At 43.3% G+C, this 16,575-nt stretch overlaps 1 protein-coding gene across 2 annotated transcripts; it reads left to right on the top strand.

Annotated features, from left to right (window-relative positions):
* The first annotated feature begins 10,455 nt into the window (after positions 1 to 10,455).
* On the top strand, positions 10,456 to 16,256 carry LOC147862378 (polypyrimidine tract-binding protein homolog 2-like). 2 transcript variants are annotated; one of them, XM_087322437.1, is made up of 10 exons: positions 10,456 to 10,792; positions 12,418 to 12,627; positions 12,737 to 12,799; positions 12,878 to 12,951; positions 13,338 to 13,433; positions 13,846 to 13,903; positions 13,988 to 14,089; positions 15,048 to 15,129; positions 15,389 to 15,454; positions 15,603 to 15,746. In XM_087322437.1, exons 1-10 carry the CDS (start codon positions 10,592 to 10,594, stop codon positions 15,611 to 15,613), a joined length of 963 nt encoding a protein of 320 aa, XP_087178563.1. In that variant the 5' UTR covers positions 10,456 to 10,591; the 3' UTR covers positions 15,614 to 15,746. The 2 variants fall into 2 exon arrangements, with proteins under 2 accessions (XP_087178563.1, XP_087178562.1); XM_087322436.1 differs by having other exon boundaries at positions 10,460 to 10,792; positions 15,389 to 15,501; positions 15,603 to 16,256.
* Positions 16,257 to 16,575: the final 319 nt, after the last annotated feature.

The raw sequence follows: 16,575 nt of genomic DNA on the forward strand, positions 1-16,575 counted from the left end.
TATGCACTTTAGGAAATGATCCCCACATGCTCTAACATCCAAAAATTCCACACGAGAACGCCTTAGTTTTATTTTTCTCTCTCTCTCTCTAGTGCGCAAGGCACCGATGCTTGGGTAAGTTTTTTGTCATTTTTGTCTTTTCTTTCTTTTATCTTTTGAATTACAACATGACTTCTAGACAAAACCATAAGGAAACACACGAATAAATTATAAGTAAGGAAGAAATTTTAGATGTCCTTGACCGTTTAGTTAAAATAGAAAAATGGGTGAAAGAGAAGCTAAAAAACAAAAAGATAAGGAAGAAAAAGAAGTGCTTATTGCTGAAATAACGAAACTTAAAGTAGACAACATGAACCTTCAGAAACAAGTTAAGGACCTTGAGACATCTAGGGAAGATGGTGAAATATATTCGCTAGAGGATATTAAGGACGAGATAAAAAAGGTTAAGGAAGAGGTTAAAAACGATATGGAATTAGCAAAAACTGGGTGGGTTGATGGAGTAAAATGTAATATTAAAAAGGAACTAAAGGATGAAAATATTGTAAACACTACCCTTGAGGAGGAAAAAATGTGTCAAGCTCGACACCTAAATGTACAAATTACTAGGCTCAAGGAAGGGGCATCCCTCGACGAAGATGCACAAACATTCGGGAAAATGTTGGGGTACGAAACCCTACAAATCACTAAAACTTGGAGGGTAGGACGTGACACCACTAGGAAAAGAGCTTTGGTCCTTTAGTTTAAGGACTCAGAATCTAGAATCGCATTTTTTAAAAAGAGACCAATTCTTTGAGGATTGGGCGGGGACCCTATCTACCTCTATGAAGACCTGACCAAAATGCAAATTGAGCATCGTAAAACTTGTATGCCGCGAGTCATACAAGCTTGTAAAGAGGGGCATTGTGCTTTTTATCGAGACGGACATGTGATAATAAATGATTGCGCCGCCAATTGATGACGTGTGGCCCATGTGACAGACAATAAACTTAGGATGACTATATGGAACTGTAACGGTGCACTTTGGACACACCTTGGCCGTTTAGAGGAGATTTTGAAGGTATCTGTCATACTTTTTTTAGTAGAAACACATCATAGTCCAAATTGAGGACTACCACGAGTTGACAGTTTTTGTTGGGAATCTGTCTTTAGACAAACCTCACGTCTACATACTACTAGAGGGTCTAGAGGGGTTGCGATACTATTTCGGGGAGAGATACATAATAGGATAGAAATACTAAAGAAAGACCCAGAAGCCTGTTTTATGTGGGTGAAAGTCCTCACTAGCAAGGACTAGGCGATATTTATCGCCGTTTGTTACTTCCCCCCAAAAGGATCCCGGTATAATATGGCTGGAGAGGCGAGTATAGTTGATGAAGGAACGCCACATGGGCCTTCTCCATACGAACCTTTATCAGATGACATAATCTGATATTCTTCTCAAGGGGAAGTCTTCCTTGTAGGAGATTTCAATGCGGGAACCCAATCTCGACAATGCACAATATTTCAAATGGATAGAAACCTAGAAATGGTGAATGTTGACCCTTTATACTTAGACATAACACATACATCAAAGGATCAAGGTGCGGACGCCACAAGCTTTGGCCATCATCTGCTTGAACTTGGAAGCCGACACCAGATGATCATATATAATGGCTTAGCCGAGTGGCCGGACTCGGAAGCGCTCACATGTTTCCCACATGGAGGAGGGGAAAGCATAGTTGATTACCTAATAGGACACCCTGAAGCTACCCACATGGTTAACTCCTTTCGGGTGGCCCCATGTCCCATTGGTGCAGACCATAGCTTCCTATACTTTGAGCTAAAATGTGACACCTCCCACGCCACCAACTCTAGTGAACCAAACCATCACACCATAATACATTTCACACATGAGCTCGCTGACATCTACTCCCGACATGTTCAAGCCCATCTCTCCTCTTTTGATTCTTCCTTGCCTTTAGAGAACCTCACTACAGAACTCGCACACATCCTTCACTCAGCAACAATTAGTAGCTTCCCATACACGAAACACTCCAATCATAGTAGAATAGGGTCTATGCCACATACCAAGTGGTATGACGAGGAGTGCTCTAGTGAACCAAACCATCACACCATAATACATGTCACGCATGAGCTCATTGACATCTACTCCCGACATGTTCAAGCCCATCTCTCCTCTTTTGATTCTTCCTTGCCTTTAGAGAACCTCACTACAAAACTCGCACACATCCTTCACTCAACAGCAATTAGTAGCTTCCCATATACGAAACACTCCAATCATAGTAGAATAGGGTCTATGCCACAGAACAAGTGGTATGACGAGGAGTGTAGAGAGTTGTATAGACAACTTAAAGTGTCGCGACTTAGTGGTACTATTTCCTCAGTACAGGCTTCGCAAAGAGATGCGCAAGATGACACGTCGTAAAAGACGAGCTTGGGAAACATCTCAATATTGGGAACTCTACCATATGCTCATGAGTAGGGATTGCGCCCTTGCATGGAAGAGACTACGGGAACCGCGACCACAAACACCCATCAAGGATCCCAATATTTGGCACACATATATTGAGAGACTCTACCATGTCCCGAACCAACCACCCATTCCAATGCCTTCCACACCTCAACCTACCATGGGGACACTTTTCACGACCTCTAGGGTCACGAAGGTCATAAAAAAATTACAACATAGGAAATCCATGGACCACACAGGATTGTGAGCCGAGCACATCATATATGCTCGAGAGTGCCTAACCCCCTTTCTCACTCTAATCTTCGACCGCGCCCTCACCGAGGGTTTTCCACCACAATGGACCATGAACACAATGGCCCCTATACATAAAGGAGGGGACCCAATGGACCCAAATTACATATAGGACCATTATGATAGGCCATACGCTCGCTAAACTATATGGTGCGGTAATGGAAGTGGAACTCAACGATTATATGGAAACATTAAGTCTTCGAGCACTTGAGTAGGCTGGCTTTAGACGAGCCTTCTCCACTATTGACCATATCTTCACACTTAGGTGCTTAATTGACCAGACGAAGGCTCGTAAGAAGAAACTATATTGTTGCTTTGTGGACTTCCGCAAAGCCTTTGACACAGTTCCTAGGGAAAAGTTGTTTGATAGACTTAAGAGCTTGGAGATACCAAATGACATGATCTGGGCCATTTATGCCCTATATGAGCAAGTCTCTAGGTGCGTAAGATGCCCAGGTGGCCTATCCGATTGTTTCACTAGTACCATTGGTGTAAAACAGGGTTGCCCCCTATCACCGACTCTTTTTGGGATCTACATTAATGAGATCACTTATTTTATTGCTCGTAAGGGAGGCAAGGGAGTAGCTATTGGGGATACACAAGTTAGTCTCTTACTCTACGCAGACGACATTGTCTTGCTCTCGGAGTCAGAACACGACCTACAAAAGCATCTTAATGCCCTAGATGACTTTTGTACACAATGAGGACTGATAGTGAATCTAGCAAAAACTAAAGTCCTTATCTTTCATACATCGTCTCGAGGTTAGGAGTAAATGTCACCTAATCCTCTCTCATAAACTAGTTAAGGTAGTTGGATCATATGTATACTTGGGAGTCACTTTTAGTGCTCGCTCAGGTAAATTCTCGATGACCAAGGCAACCAAAGATAGGCTAACAAGAGGGTATGCATCCCTCTCACTCTTAGAGAGACAATGCCACTAGGCATACTTTCAAGAGCCACGGAGTAAGGGATGGCTCTTCGACTCATTAATGACCCCTTCCCTCATGTATGCATCAGTAGTATGGGCTCCAGGTCTACCATCTTTCATGTGGACACAATTAGATAAACCTTTGGTGACGATGTTATCACGTCAACTCCGAATCAAATCGACAATAGCACATTACATTATTAGAGCAGAGTAGTCGAAGCACTTTTTCAAGTGGTAGTTTTTATTCATAGCCAACCACAAGATAGGATATCCCGTCGAGCCTTTGAGGCATCCCGATCCCTACATGCACCTGGAGACACTAGCTCTTGGTATAACATTGTGGTGAGTTGGTTACTTGCAAACGACATAGACATTAATAAACTACTCCCCCTTAAGTACAACCATGGGACTGATCAAACTCTAATATCTCATGAAGACCGTAATAAAGTGATACGCCAAGAAATATGGCAAATTTACACTCAATATAAATGGATCACCCCACGAGAGCCACTCCCATCTAAAATGTTGTACTAAAGTGTAAAAAGAATAACATGTGGAAGCAATAGAAAACCGAACATAGAAACGCAAGTTTAATGGAGAGCTTGAATATACACAATACGCGGGAGAGACAGAGAGAGAGAGGGAATGCACACAAAAACTAGATTAAAAAATAATACTCAGTCTGTACATAGGATGTGCTCAGTGAGCACTTTTATACAAGTCCATACAGATTGATAGAAATACTGACACATACTTCAATGCTCATAAATGAACTCTACACTAACTCCCAAAATATATTCCTATGCGAAATATCTTTCCAACGGCCTCGCGGTTTACGCACCGCTACGGCTTCTCGTTGCGCATCGGTTTACGCACCCAGTTTATGCACCGATCTGGCCTAACTGATCGATCCCAACCGATCCGGTTCTCGGCTTGCACAGCCGATCCGGCCACTATTGAGCTTGTATCTCAACACTCCCCCTCAAGCTCAACTTGAGGTTCCATCTGCTCTTCCGGATCTGCACTCCGGTTCCTTCTGGCTTCACGCCATGCTCACGCTCCTCGACCTGTTTGATTCCGTGAGCCTCGACCCTTCCGGTAGGCTTGCATGCTCGTGCGGCCCTTCTTAGCTCCGTTGTTGTCACGGTGTTGGCGCTTCTTCTGCTGCCTTCTCTTCCATTGGGCCCTCAGTTGATTCGGCATATCCAAATCAAACATCCGAACCAACTCGGATGTTGTCTCCAACTCTTCTTCGGTCTTCTTGCCCTTGATGGCTTCATCTCCCCCATGCTTGGTTGGCTTCAGCTCTTTCTTTTTACTGCTCCCCTTATGTCCACTTTCAGAATCTTTTGTCGATCCGCCCTCGGCTTCTTCAACCGATCCGAAATCGAATTCGTCATCTGACTCGGCGTCGCGGTCTTCCGGAACTTCTCTCCCCCTTCCGTGATCATTTAGGACGTCTCTCCCCCTCAACTTTAGTACGTCGAGGTGACGCAACCCAAGCGCATCCGAGAATTGCCGCAACTTGTCCGACTGAAGTCCGACTTCACTGGAGAGGACACGCTCACAGACGAAATGGCAGTGCACCTCAATGTGCTTAGTTTGGGCGTGGAAGACGGGGTTCTTTGCTAGTTGGATGTTGTCGCAGTAGATTGTCGTTGGATCGGATACCTCCACCTGCAGATCCTTAAGTAGCCGCTTCAACCATATGGCTTCGCATGTCGCGATAGCCGCTCCTCTATACTCGGCTTCGGTGCTTGACAACGCAATTGTCGGTTGCTTCTTGCTACTCCATGCGATCGCGGCACCCCCGAGAGAGAATGCGAAACTGGACGTGGATCGGCGATCGACGACATTGCCGGCCCAGTCGGCATCGGTGTTGCCGACCATTTGTAGGGTTGTACCGGTCCGATATAGTAGCCCCCGGTCCTTAGTGCTGCTTACGTACCGCAGTACGCGTTGCGCACACTGAAGATGCTCCTCGGTAGGTCGCGCCATGAATTGACTAATCACCCTGACCGGGTAGTTGAGATCTGGTCGGGTGATGGTCAAGTATATAAGGCTTTTGACTATCTATCAGAACCTCATCGGGTCGCATACCTTTCCAGAATCGGGGCAAAGCTTGACGGTTCTATCCAGAGGAGTCGAGACAGACTTACAGTCGGCCGTCCCGAATTTGAAGAGCATACTCAACACGTAATGTCGTTGGCTGATCAGTATGCCTTCGGGGTTGCGGATCACTTCGATCCCGAGGAAGTAATGAAGGTCCCCCAGATCCTTCATATCGAATGATGTTGCAAGCTGGAGCTTCACGCGGTCAATCTGACCTAGGTCGACACTGGTGATGACCAAGTTATCAACATAAAGTAAAATGTTAACCGGCCTGAGTCGACCTTTCCGGATGAACAATGAGGAGTCCGATTTTGACGTCGCAACCCCCATCCGATGCAATCGTTGCGTGATCTTCGCATTCCAGGCATGTAGGGCTTGCTTTAGTCCGTAAAGGGACTTCTTCAACCGGCACACCGCCGAGGTGTTCGTTCCGGAGTGAAATCCAGGGGGTTGTACCATGTACACATGTTCCTCAAGCTCACCTTGTAGGAACACATACTTTACGTCCATCTGGTGTAAGTGCCACCCCTTCGCCGCAGCTACTACGAGCAAAATGCGGACGGTCGTCATCTTCATGACCGGTGCAAACGTCTCATCGTAGTCGATGCCGTGTTGTTGCACGTACCTTTCGCTACTAATCGGGCCTTGTATCGGTTGACCGAGCTATCAATGTTGTACTTGACCTTGTACACCCACCTACACTCGATCAGCTTCACACCTTTCGGTGCGTCAACCAGGTTCCAAGTTTCATTTTCCACCAATGCGCGCATCTCTTCCTCCATTGCGGCACACCAATTCGCGCCCTTCGCCACTTCTGCGTAGCTCTCTGGCTCACACACTTCCGCTACACGGGTCATGTACGCATGGTGATGCACCATGTACTCATTATATCCGAACCACACAACAGGGTTCTTCTGGCTGGTAGATCGGCGTAATTGCTCATTAGCCGATGTTGAGGCTTTCTTGGCCGACGTGGACTTCGCTCTCGAAGACCCGTCATCACTTCTCGGGGTCGGACTCGCGTCCATCCGACTCGTTCCTATCCGTGCCATAATCCGACACCTTCTTCTTCCCTTTTTCCTTGCGTGTAAGCCGTCTCCTCGGCTTCTTGCGCTGGGAATGCACGGCCGAGTCTCCACTACTCGCCAACTCTTCTTCGGACTGGTCAAACCGATTCAATCGTCCATTCGGTCCACTTAACCGAAACGAGATCAGACTCTCTTCGAGGGTCCCAATTTCACCCTTATCCGGAGGCACTTCAGCCTAGTTGACCTCATCGTCAGAGCTCAGATTGGAGTTGAGGTCCGGAGTCAGAGGCAAGTAGCAGGACGCGGACTCATCAAACACAACATCGCGACTCACGCGAGCTTGTTTGGTTCGGGGGTTATAACACTTATAACCCTTCTGCTCGTCCAAATAGCCGACTAAGATACACTTCTCAGCTTTCGCGTCCAACTTCCTTCGTTACTCCTTCGGCACATGCACATACGCAATGCTACCGAAAACTCTCAAGTGTCGTAGATTCGGCTTCCTTCCAAAATACAGCTCATGCGCCAACACTTTGTCTCCAATCCGATTCTGGATGTACACCGCGGTTCGTACTGCCTCGGCCCAATAGAACTTGGGCAAACTCTTTTCTTCTAGCATTGCCTGCACCGCTTCTACAATCGACCGATTCTTCCTTTCGGCCACACCGTTCTATTCCGGCGTATATCTGCAACTGAATTCGCGCTGAATTCCCATATGTTGTAGATACCCATTGAATTGACCGGAAAAGTACTCTTTTCCGCCATCCGACCGCAGGCACTTGATCTTTCTTCCTATTTCCCTTTCGACGAAACTCTTGAGGTCCCGGAAACAGTCGAAGACTTCGTTCTTCTTCTCAATGAGGTAGATCCGCGTGTGCCGCGTATAGTCGTCGATGAAGGAGACGAAATATCGACTCCCGCCAAGACTAACGTTCTGTGCTAGCCCCCATACATCAGAATGTATCAAGTCGAGCTTGTTCTGGCTCCAGTTACTCTCGTTAGGGAAAGGAAGTCAGTGTTGCTTCCCTAGCTGGCAGGCTTCACAAATTTGTGCCTTCCGACCACTAAATTTGGGCAATCTGAACACAACTTGTTTCGATTGCAGGTCTTGAAGCTGTTGATAGTTGACGTGGCCTATCCGCTTGTGCCATAAGTTGATATCCGACTCAACTTTTTGTCCTTTCGCAAACATTGCGGTGCCACCGATCACTAGAGTTGAGGGTAAACATCCTCTCGTCTCTGCGCCCTTGTGCAACAACTCAACTTTCTTCCTCGATGAAGCACCCAAGATGCGTGAACTGAACTTGCATCCCCCGGTCGACGATTTGCCCAACCGACACCAGATTCTTCGTGATTGTCGGGACGTGTAACACGTTCATGAGTTTCCCTTTCTGCTCGACATGGCTTAGGGGAACTTCACCGACATTCGCGATTGGATGCGGAGTGTCGTCTCTGGTTGTGACTACTGTCGGTTGCATCAATTTCTCAAGGTATGAGAACCACTCCTTGTGACACGTTGTCGGGGTGGTTGTGGTTTGTGTGGCGAAGTCGCAGGGACTAAGGTTAAAGGGAGTCGGCTATATATTTTATAAGGATTTGTGTATCGATGTTAGGAAGATTAAGGATAGGAAGAAAAAGAGTTAAAAGTAATGTGTGACAGAGAGACGAGTATAGATAAAAAGATAGAGACAATGTATAATTGAAGAATTGAAATGGTATGATAAGAACAAACTTTATATTAAGAACACAAGATTTTACCAATTGTACAATGCTTCATCGTAAGATGCAATCTTCCTTTGCCAAACTCTGGATTTTAACCCTTGACTCCAACTTGCAAACACAAGCCTCTTCACCAACAAGCTAACTTATTATTCGTTTCTTTGATTATCTTATTTCTCTAACTTTCTCTTCATTGATTGATTACCCTGTTTTCCCTTTCGCTTCTTTTTATAAGTATTTCCATGCATATGGTAATGGCATGCATGTAATGCATGCGTTACATGTGATGCATGATCGCCATTTGGTGTACATGCATTGCATGTGATGCATGATAGCCATCATGCTCATTTGAGCTCCCATGTATGAAAATATATATGGGATAAGTATAATGATGGATATAAATAACCTTAAAACAAATAACCTAGCTTAGTGGTGTATGCTTTGTGCTTGATATACAAGGTTGAGGGTTCAACAAATAGCCTACCCTAGTGGTATATACATTGTGCTTGGTTTATAAGGTTGTGGGTTCAAGTGTCTCAAATATTACTAAATACAATACTTAAGTTCATTTTTATATCGTGAAGCACATTCTTCACAATAACGTCATGTGGTTTGATGCGCCAGAGTCGACATACCACACCTCGTCCGATTTCGGGGTGGACTTCTTCATCGAGTTCGCTTCATGTCTCGTCACAAAGGTTGACCCTTTTTCGGCTTTTTCGGATCCTTTGGCGTAGTGAGATCGCTGCCGATTACCCTTGTCGGTTTGTCTGGAACCTGATCCGGATCCGGTCCTCTCCGAATCGGTGCGCTTCTTCCAGCACTTGCTCTCCTTGTGGCCTTTCTTGCCACAGTACCAGCATTCTGCGACGGATTTCCCTTGTCGGTTCTCGTCGCCTCGACTCTCCCTGTTTCCGGAGGTTCCGGAATTGCTGTCGGCATCACTTCGGTTCCTTCTTCCTTGATCTCGTCGGACGCCTCCATTGCGCACCGACTCTCCTCGTCCGCCACGACCACGGGGCCTATCTCCCTCCGTGTACAACATCTTGCTATCAGTGTGCATGCTCGTCGACGCACCCGCGTGGTTCTCCTCTATAAGGAGCATCGACTGTAGGTCGAAAAACGACGACGTATTCTCCCATGTACACACAACATTTCGGAACGTTCCGAACTTCGACGCCAGTCCCCCGAGACAGATCTGCACCATCTCACCTTCCTCGACATTCACATCGATAGAGGTTATGGAGTCGCATATCTCTTTGATCTTCGAGGTAAATATCCCATTTTTTGTTGTAAACCATTTGTCTCATGGGCCAATTTTGGCCTTAGAAGACGTTAATATATCTTTCTCTCTTTCTCTCTCTCTCTCTCTCTCTCTCTCTCTATTTTCATGCACAACTTAGTTACCTACAACAAGAGCAACATCAAAATGAGCAAAGCTCTCTCTCTCTCTCTCTCTCAGTGATTAGTTCAAGTGAATTAATTCATTGCATGCATGTATACTATACAAGGGCCGATTGATCTACGCATATATAGTCTACTCTACAGGAGGCCTATGGTGGAAGGGGGGGGGGGGGGGATCGATCCATGGAAATTCATTCGTTCAGTCATTCGCCCCTCGCGTGTATGCATGCTCCAGAAGTTTGTGTGTTGGAGAGGAGGAAGGAGCAAGAGAAGCAAACACTTAAAAGTAAAAAGGAGGAGGAAGAAGAAGGAAGGAAGGATTTGATTTGTGTTCTGAGAAGAGTGGAGGGGTATTTTGGGGATTTATGGAAAATTGGGGTTAGTGGAGGGGTATTTTGGGAATTTATGGAAAATTGGGGTTAGGGGGGGACATATATGTAAATACACACAAATTCTTCTTCTTATTATTCTTCTTCTTCTTGATCTTCTTCTTCTTCTTCTTCTTCTGCTTCTCTCGCGAGAGGACACAGAAATCCTGCAGAGAAGCCCCAGAAATCGCCTGCTGAATCACCATCGCTGCGCATCGCATCTCATCTAGCGTGCCTTCAGTCACTCCTTTGCCTGTTTCTTTCGCTGCCATGAACTCCTCCACTGCATCCTCGTCATCGGTGCAGAGCCAGTTCCGGTACGCCCAGCCCCCTTCAAAGGTCCTCCACCTGCGTAACCTGCCATGGGAATGCAGCGAAGAAGAGCTTATCGAGATTTGTAGACCTTTCGGTCGAATCGTCAACACGAAGTGCAACGTTGGTGCCAATCGTAACCAGGCCTTTGTTGAATTCGTAAGTCACGTTTCTTCACGGTATCCCTTTTTCATTCTCTTCCACTCTGTGTTTTGTTTTATTTTGCTCTGGAAATACAAGAAAAGCTTTGAATGAAGATTGGCATGAAAAATTTGCACCACAGCAACGTAATCTTGCATGAGAGGTACATAAATTAATGATAAAAAATATTCTAAGATCGTGCAATAGAGACTGGACTGTTGTAGTTCAGTTGATAAGGTTGTAGAGCGGAGACCTGAAGGCCATGCGTTCAGTCCCTATATTCCACAGAGGCATCTAATAAAGCAGTGCATGTAATCAGTTGTGTGACCTGGATGTATAGGCTAGTTAAGGTAAACTTGCACTATACAACAATTACATTTTTGATGTTAGAAGTATCTATTCACTACGTGTCTGGTTGCATTTTGATTGCAATGCATTGTGGAGCTACAGCAAGAGTCCTCAGAGACGAGGAACAAATGAATTGCAAAACTAGACCAAGAGTCCTCAGAGACAATGGTTTCTATGGACTAGAACTGAACATCAATAACATAAAAAACAGTAACATAAAAACGTTCTTTTTTCGGTGCTAATCCTGTTATACATGCCAATGCTTTGTTTGGGGTAGTTCCCTGCATTCCATCTCATCCCACTACTTCTCTTCCAGCTACCATGGAGTTGATGGCGGCTGATTTGACAGCATCACTGGTGTTAACTCCTTAAATCGTGACTGGTATTTGAGTCTTTGTTGATTTATAATGTGTTTTTATTAATGAAAAGGTGTTGAACCTGTAATTAGCATTCATGCAGCGCATACAATGATTAAAGGGACAGTGACCAACCCAAAAGTCTAGCTATTATTTATGATCCCATCCTCGAACACTGTCTGATGTTTTCTCTGCTGGTGGTGCTTTCCAAGTGTCATTTGATAATATAAAGAGCCCCACTACGTTAAATGCTTCTATGTTCCATTTACTGGTGTGATAGGGCTTCCATGAACCTAAAACCCCCCTCCCTCTACTCTATCTGAGGAAAGGTCACTGAGAAACACTGTCAGCCACAAACCACATATTAGTTGTTGTAGAGATGGCATGTTGTTGGTAAACTTATCTGAGCTGTCTTCTACGTGACCCGTGAGTTGGAGAGATTGCCTCCCACCTTCTGACTGTTTGTATTTTTTAACTTAGACAGACCTGACCATGACACAATACAGGGTGACTTCGTTTTCTCAATTATCTTTTAATTACAGTAGCATTGTTCTAGGTTCTTGTTGCACCGCTTTCACGGGGCTGGTAACCTTTCCAATAAGTTGTAATGCACTTTTTCAGAAATTTTTGTGCAGTCCTTGAATGTCTTTGTAACATTGAACTTCAAAATTAGGTCTGAATAGATTTGTAAGGTTTTCTATGGGGTACAGTTGATGTTAGCCCTGTTATTATAAAATAAAAGAGAGATATAATAACGATAACTAGTAGATGAAGATCTGAAGATTTACTTTATATACCTTCAGAGGAAATATTCATCCCTTCAACTTGGGTTGATCCTCTGATATGTTTATCTAGAATCATTTGTTTTTTTTAATCTTTGTTGTGTGCAGTGTGCCCATGATCAAGCTGGTAAAATTTGATTTTTTTTTGTCTGTTTAGGTCGATGTAAATCAGGCTATCTCTATGGTTTCCTATTATGCTTCTTCATCTGAACCTGCTCAGATAAGGGGAAAGTCTGTTTATCTACAATACTCAAATAGGCAAGAAATTGTGAACAATAAAGGCACTGGGGATGTTGCCAGCAATGTACTATTGGTGACCTTCGAGGGAGTAGAAGCTGGTGATGTTAGCATTGATGTTTTACACTTGGTAAGCTTCAAATATCTGGAATTAAAGTACACATGCATAAATGTGTCGTTTTAATCGTAACAGATCTACTCTTGACTAAATTTTTCTGCTTTCAACTGCAAATCTGCAGGTATTTTCTGCTTTTGGTTTTGTTCATAAAATTGCAACATTTGAGAAGACAGCAGGATTTCAGGTTTGTATATTTCTCTTTAAGTTTTTTTGCTTTACTAATTGCCCACCTGCTAAATTTTAGTTCTGCCTATGTAAATAGGCTCTTATCCAGTTTAGTGATGCTGAAACTGCATCATCAGCAAGATCAGCTTTGGATGGCAGAAGTATCCCCAGGTAATGTAAAATTTTTATTTTATTTTTGAAGAATCTCATCATTAATATAGAGGTGTTTGTTTGCATGACGGACCTTCAAACTATATCCATCAGGGGTTTTGTTTGACCCCTTAGATAAGGATATCATAGTTTTGCTCTTGCATGGTTCTCATTGTGACCACCTACTTTTGAGCACTGGTGATCTCAATAAGGATATCTTAATTGTGGGCTATGTTACACATTTTGGCACTGGCGATCTCAATCTATGAAATGACACGCCTTGAGGCCATGATTTGTGTTCTTTCAACATATGTTGTATTCTATATGTATGCATGTCATCAATAATCTTAATTTGGCTATCATGAGGTTTGAGATGTCTAATATATGAACTATACATTTTCTTTCAGATATTTGCTTCCAGACCATGTCGGAACATGCCACTTGCATATTTCATTTTCTGCTCACACCGATCTAACCGTCAAATTCCAGAGCCATAGAAGCAGGTATATACCTACCCTGCATATGTATGAGTGTTTGCATACATAATTTGTAGCTCCTGAACCTTGATATGTAGTTGTTTCAAGTAGTTATGCAACTTTGTGAAGAAATTGGATTTCACTATTTATCATGCCCACACATTATATTTACTGATGAAAAATGGTAAATTCTATTTTCTGCAAAGGAAGGCTCATGTATGCTTTTTATTATTGGGATTCTCTAGTTCTGGTTCGGTAGAAATTGGATTTCGCTATTTCCCATGCTTGTTTACATCATTTACTGATAAAAAGATGGCATCTTTACTTTGTGCGAAAGAGGTCTTAGGCTGCACTGTTTTCAATATGATATAAGTCTTTGCAAAGTCTCTTGAACTGTGGCTTATTTTTTCCTTGACATATACGTCTCTTTGATACTCAGGGACTACACTAACCCCTACCTACCTGTGGCTCCTTCTGCGATTGAGGGCGCAGGGCAGGTAAAGTGAGAATTATTGTTTTTTACTTCTTGATTATCCTTTATTTTTTCAGACTATAAGTCCTTGATTTGTGTATGTATGTAGCTTGGCATAGGAGTAGATGGGAAAAAGGAGCCGGAAAGCAATGTCTTACTGGCATCAATAGAGAACATGCAGTATGATGTTACTATCGATGTCCTCCACACGGTATGCTATCAGCATCTTTTTATTGTGAGCTCTGATACACTTGCATCTATGTGGTGTTAATTCACATTGGGATCAAACAAGATATGGAAATTGAACTTGGAATTTCCATAAATAGGACCAAGACAGTTCGTACTTCGGCAAAGTCAAAAAGAATTCGGGTAGTCATCCTCGTTGGATCTGCATAGAACACATGAACGATGGCCAGAGCTGAAAGAATAAAAATTATCATTCCTTTATCTTAAGCGTTAAGACATTCGCCAACAAATATAAGGAAGAAGGCATGTTTTTCTAGGCCCTGCTGGGTGGCTAAGGTAGCCACTATCCTCATACTAAACAAAATTATTAATAGCATCCTCTTCCCTTCTCTTCTTCCTCATGATACTTCTATTTATCTTCATATTTCTGACCAGTATCCATGTTTGTTGAAGCAATGATTCTAGAAAGATGATATTAATGTATTGGAAAGCCGATAATGTGGATTAACACCAAGACAAGTGGCAATGTCTATAGGTATTATGAGTATGATAGTATCAATGGGTGTTAGGAGTCCATCAAGTCTGTGTGATTGGGAAAAGACATGGATGCTGGATTGAGGCCAGTAGAGTTCATCATATTCTTTTGAAGAGCTAATAAAAATATCATGGCGTTAAGATTTACAAATGTATGAATCGATCTTGGAACAACTTGCTAAGTCACTGGATCCATTTGACTGACATCTATATGAACTATATATGAATCATACATGGTAGAGGTATATATATGGTTGCAATTTGTTCTGTTTGTGGGAACTGTGGTAGAAGATGATTGTCAGATTGAGAATCATAGTGTAAATATGGATGAAGTGGCACAAGCACTGAGAATAATCATCAGATCAATCATAAGGCTATATATTGAGTGGATATTGGCTAATCATGGTTTACTCTGCCTAAGTCAATTGTTTTTGGCTTTGTCATTTCAGATATTCTCAGCATTTGGTACCATCCAGAAGATAGCAATGTTTGAGAAAAATGCAGGACTGCAAGCCTTGATCCAATACCCCAGTAAGCTTGTGCTTTTTGTGTTGTAGGACTAAACACCAAACACCCTTAACTTCTTGGATATGTACCAGAATGCCCTGTTGTAAAATTGTTTCTACTACAGTAGTGGGGTAATCCTGAAACTCTGAAAAACATAGGGGTATATTCTCTTATACATCGAAAATGTGAAGGGTATGATGGTGTTTTCCCCTTCTCTTGTTTTGCATCGATCTTCCCACTCATATTCCAGTACTAACCTCAATGTTCAAACGATCTCTACCAGATGTCCAAACTGCAGTAGCAGCAAGAGAAGCATTGGAAGGTCATTGCATATATGAAGGCGGTTTCTGTAAGCTCCATCTTTCATACTCTCGCCATACTGATCTCAGTGTAAAGGTATTATATAAGTGGGTTTAGGCCATACAAAAAGGCTATGGGAAAACAAGCTTGTCTTAAGATGCTTTTCCTTGTTTTAATTGTGTTGTTTGTTGCAACAGGCAAACAATGATAGAAGCAGAGACTACACAAACCCTAATCCAGGTCTTCTTCCACCTATTCTTGGTTCGGGATCACCACTTATTCCAACGACTCCTGGCTTTCCACAAACACAACAAAGCTTTGAAGCAGCAGGGTCTTCACCATATCCTTTTATTCCATTGACATCAGTGGGAGGAGAGAATTTACCTCAGCAGGGTGGACCTCCTTTATATCAAACGCAGGCTATTCCAGGTCAAAGCTCTCCCTATTCTAGTTTACCATTTGGACAGCCATCACCAGCTAATAATGGATCATTAGGTCATCCATATCAATCTTCTTACAGGGCAGAATCTGGGTCTATGCCCCTGCCGAATAGTGGGTCCTCAGCCTTCTACATGTAAATCAGATCATCTTTCATATCATCCTAGCCACAGGGCACTTCCCTGGGATAAGCAAAGCAGGAAAAGGGCAGAGTTTTGTGTAGTTTGTTTAGGATTTTTGTTCATTGTAAAAGACCTTTGTTTTTTCTAATTGTAGGATCTACTTTGCATGAACATCAGATATGTATATGATCTGAATTCGGAAATTATGCAGAGTAGGCTTGTCATTATAGTGTTTGATAGCAGCTTTCCAAAGACAAATGTGGAGTACTTGAGATCTGCAGGATTGGTTCTGATTTGGGTATACAATTGAATGTCTTAGGTAAAAAGGGAAGTGACGGAGATTTCTTATTTACTCCATGAGGTTATAAACCTCGAGATAGTCAAAAGACCCCAGGGAAGATGCAATAAAAGCGTCAAAACATTCAAAAATATGTACTAGGGGGGTCTGGAAACACACACACGGGCTCAGAGTTGGGGATTTCTTTCTAGTCACCATCTCACTTTTCTTTTTGTGTGTGATTATGTAAGTCTATATTGTAAGGTAAAGTAGCTGCATTGTCTGCGGTATGGTTACCTTCTGTCCTGTGGGTACCTTTACATTCTACTTACG

The sequence above is a fragment of the Azolla caroliniana genome, unplaced genomic scaffold (assembly GCF_043228905.1).
Source record: "Azolla caroliniana isolate FFs.n. ecotype wild unplaced genomic scaffold, voAzoCaro1.0.p SCAF_7, whole genome shotgun sequence".
Lineage (NCBI taxonomy): Eukaryota > Viridiplantae > Streptophyta > Polypodiopsida > Salviniales > Salviniaceae > Azolla > Azolla caroliniana.

Coding starts and splice junctions, on each gene's coding strand:
- LOC147862378 (XM_087322436.1), top strand. CDS start 10,592: ATGAACTCCTCCACTGCATCCTCGTCATCGGTGCAGAGCCAGTTCCGG. Junction 13,904..13,987: donor CGATTGAGGGCGCAGGGCAG/GTAAAGTGAGAA, acceptor GTATGTATGTAG/CTTGGCATAGGAGTAGATGG. Junction 15,502..15,602: donor ATACTGATCTCAGTGTAAAG/GTATTATATAAG, acceptor TTGTTGCAACAG/GCAAACAATGATAGAAGCAG.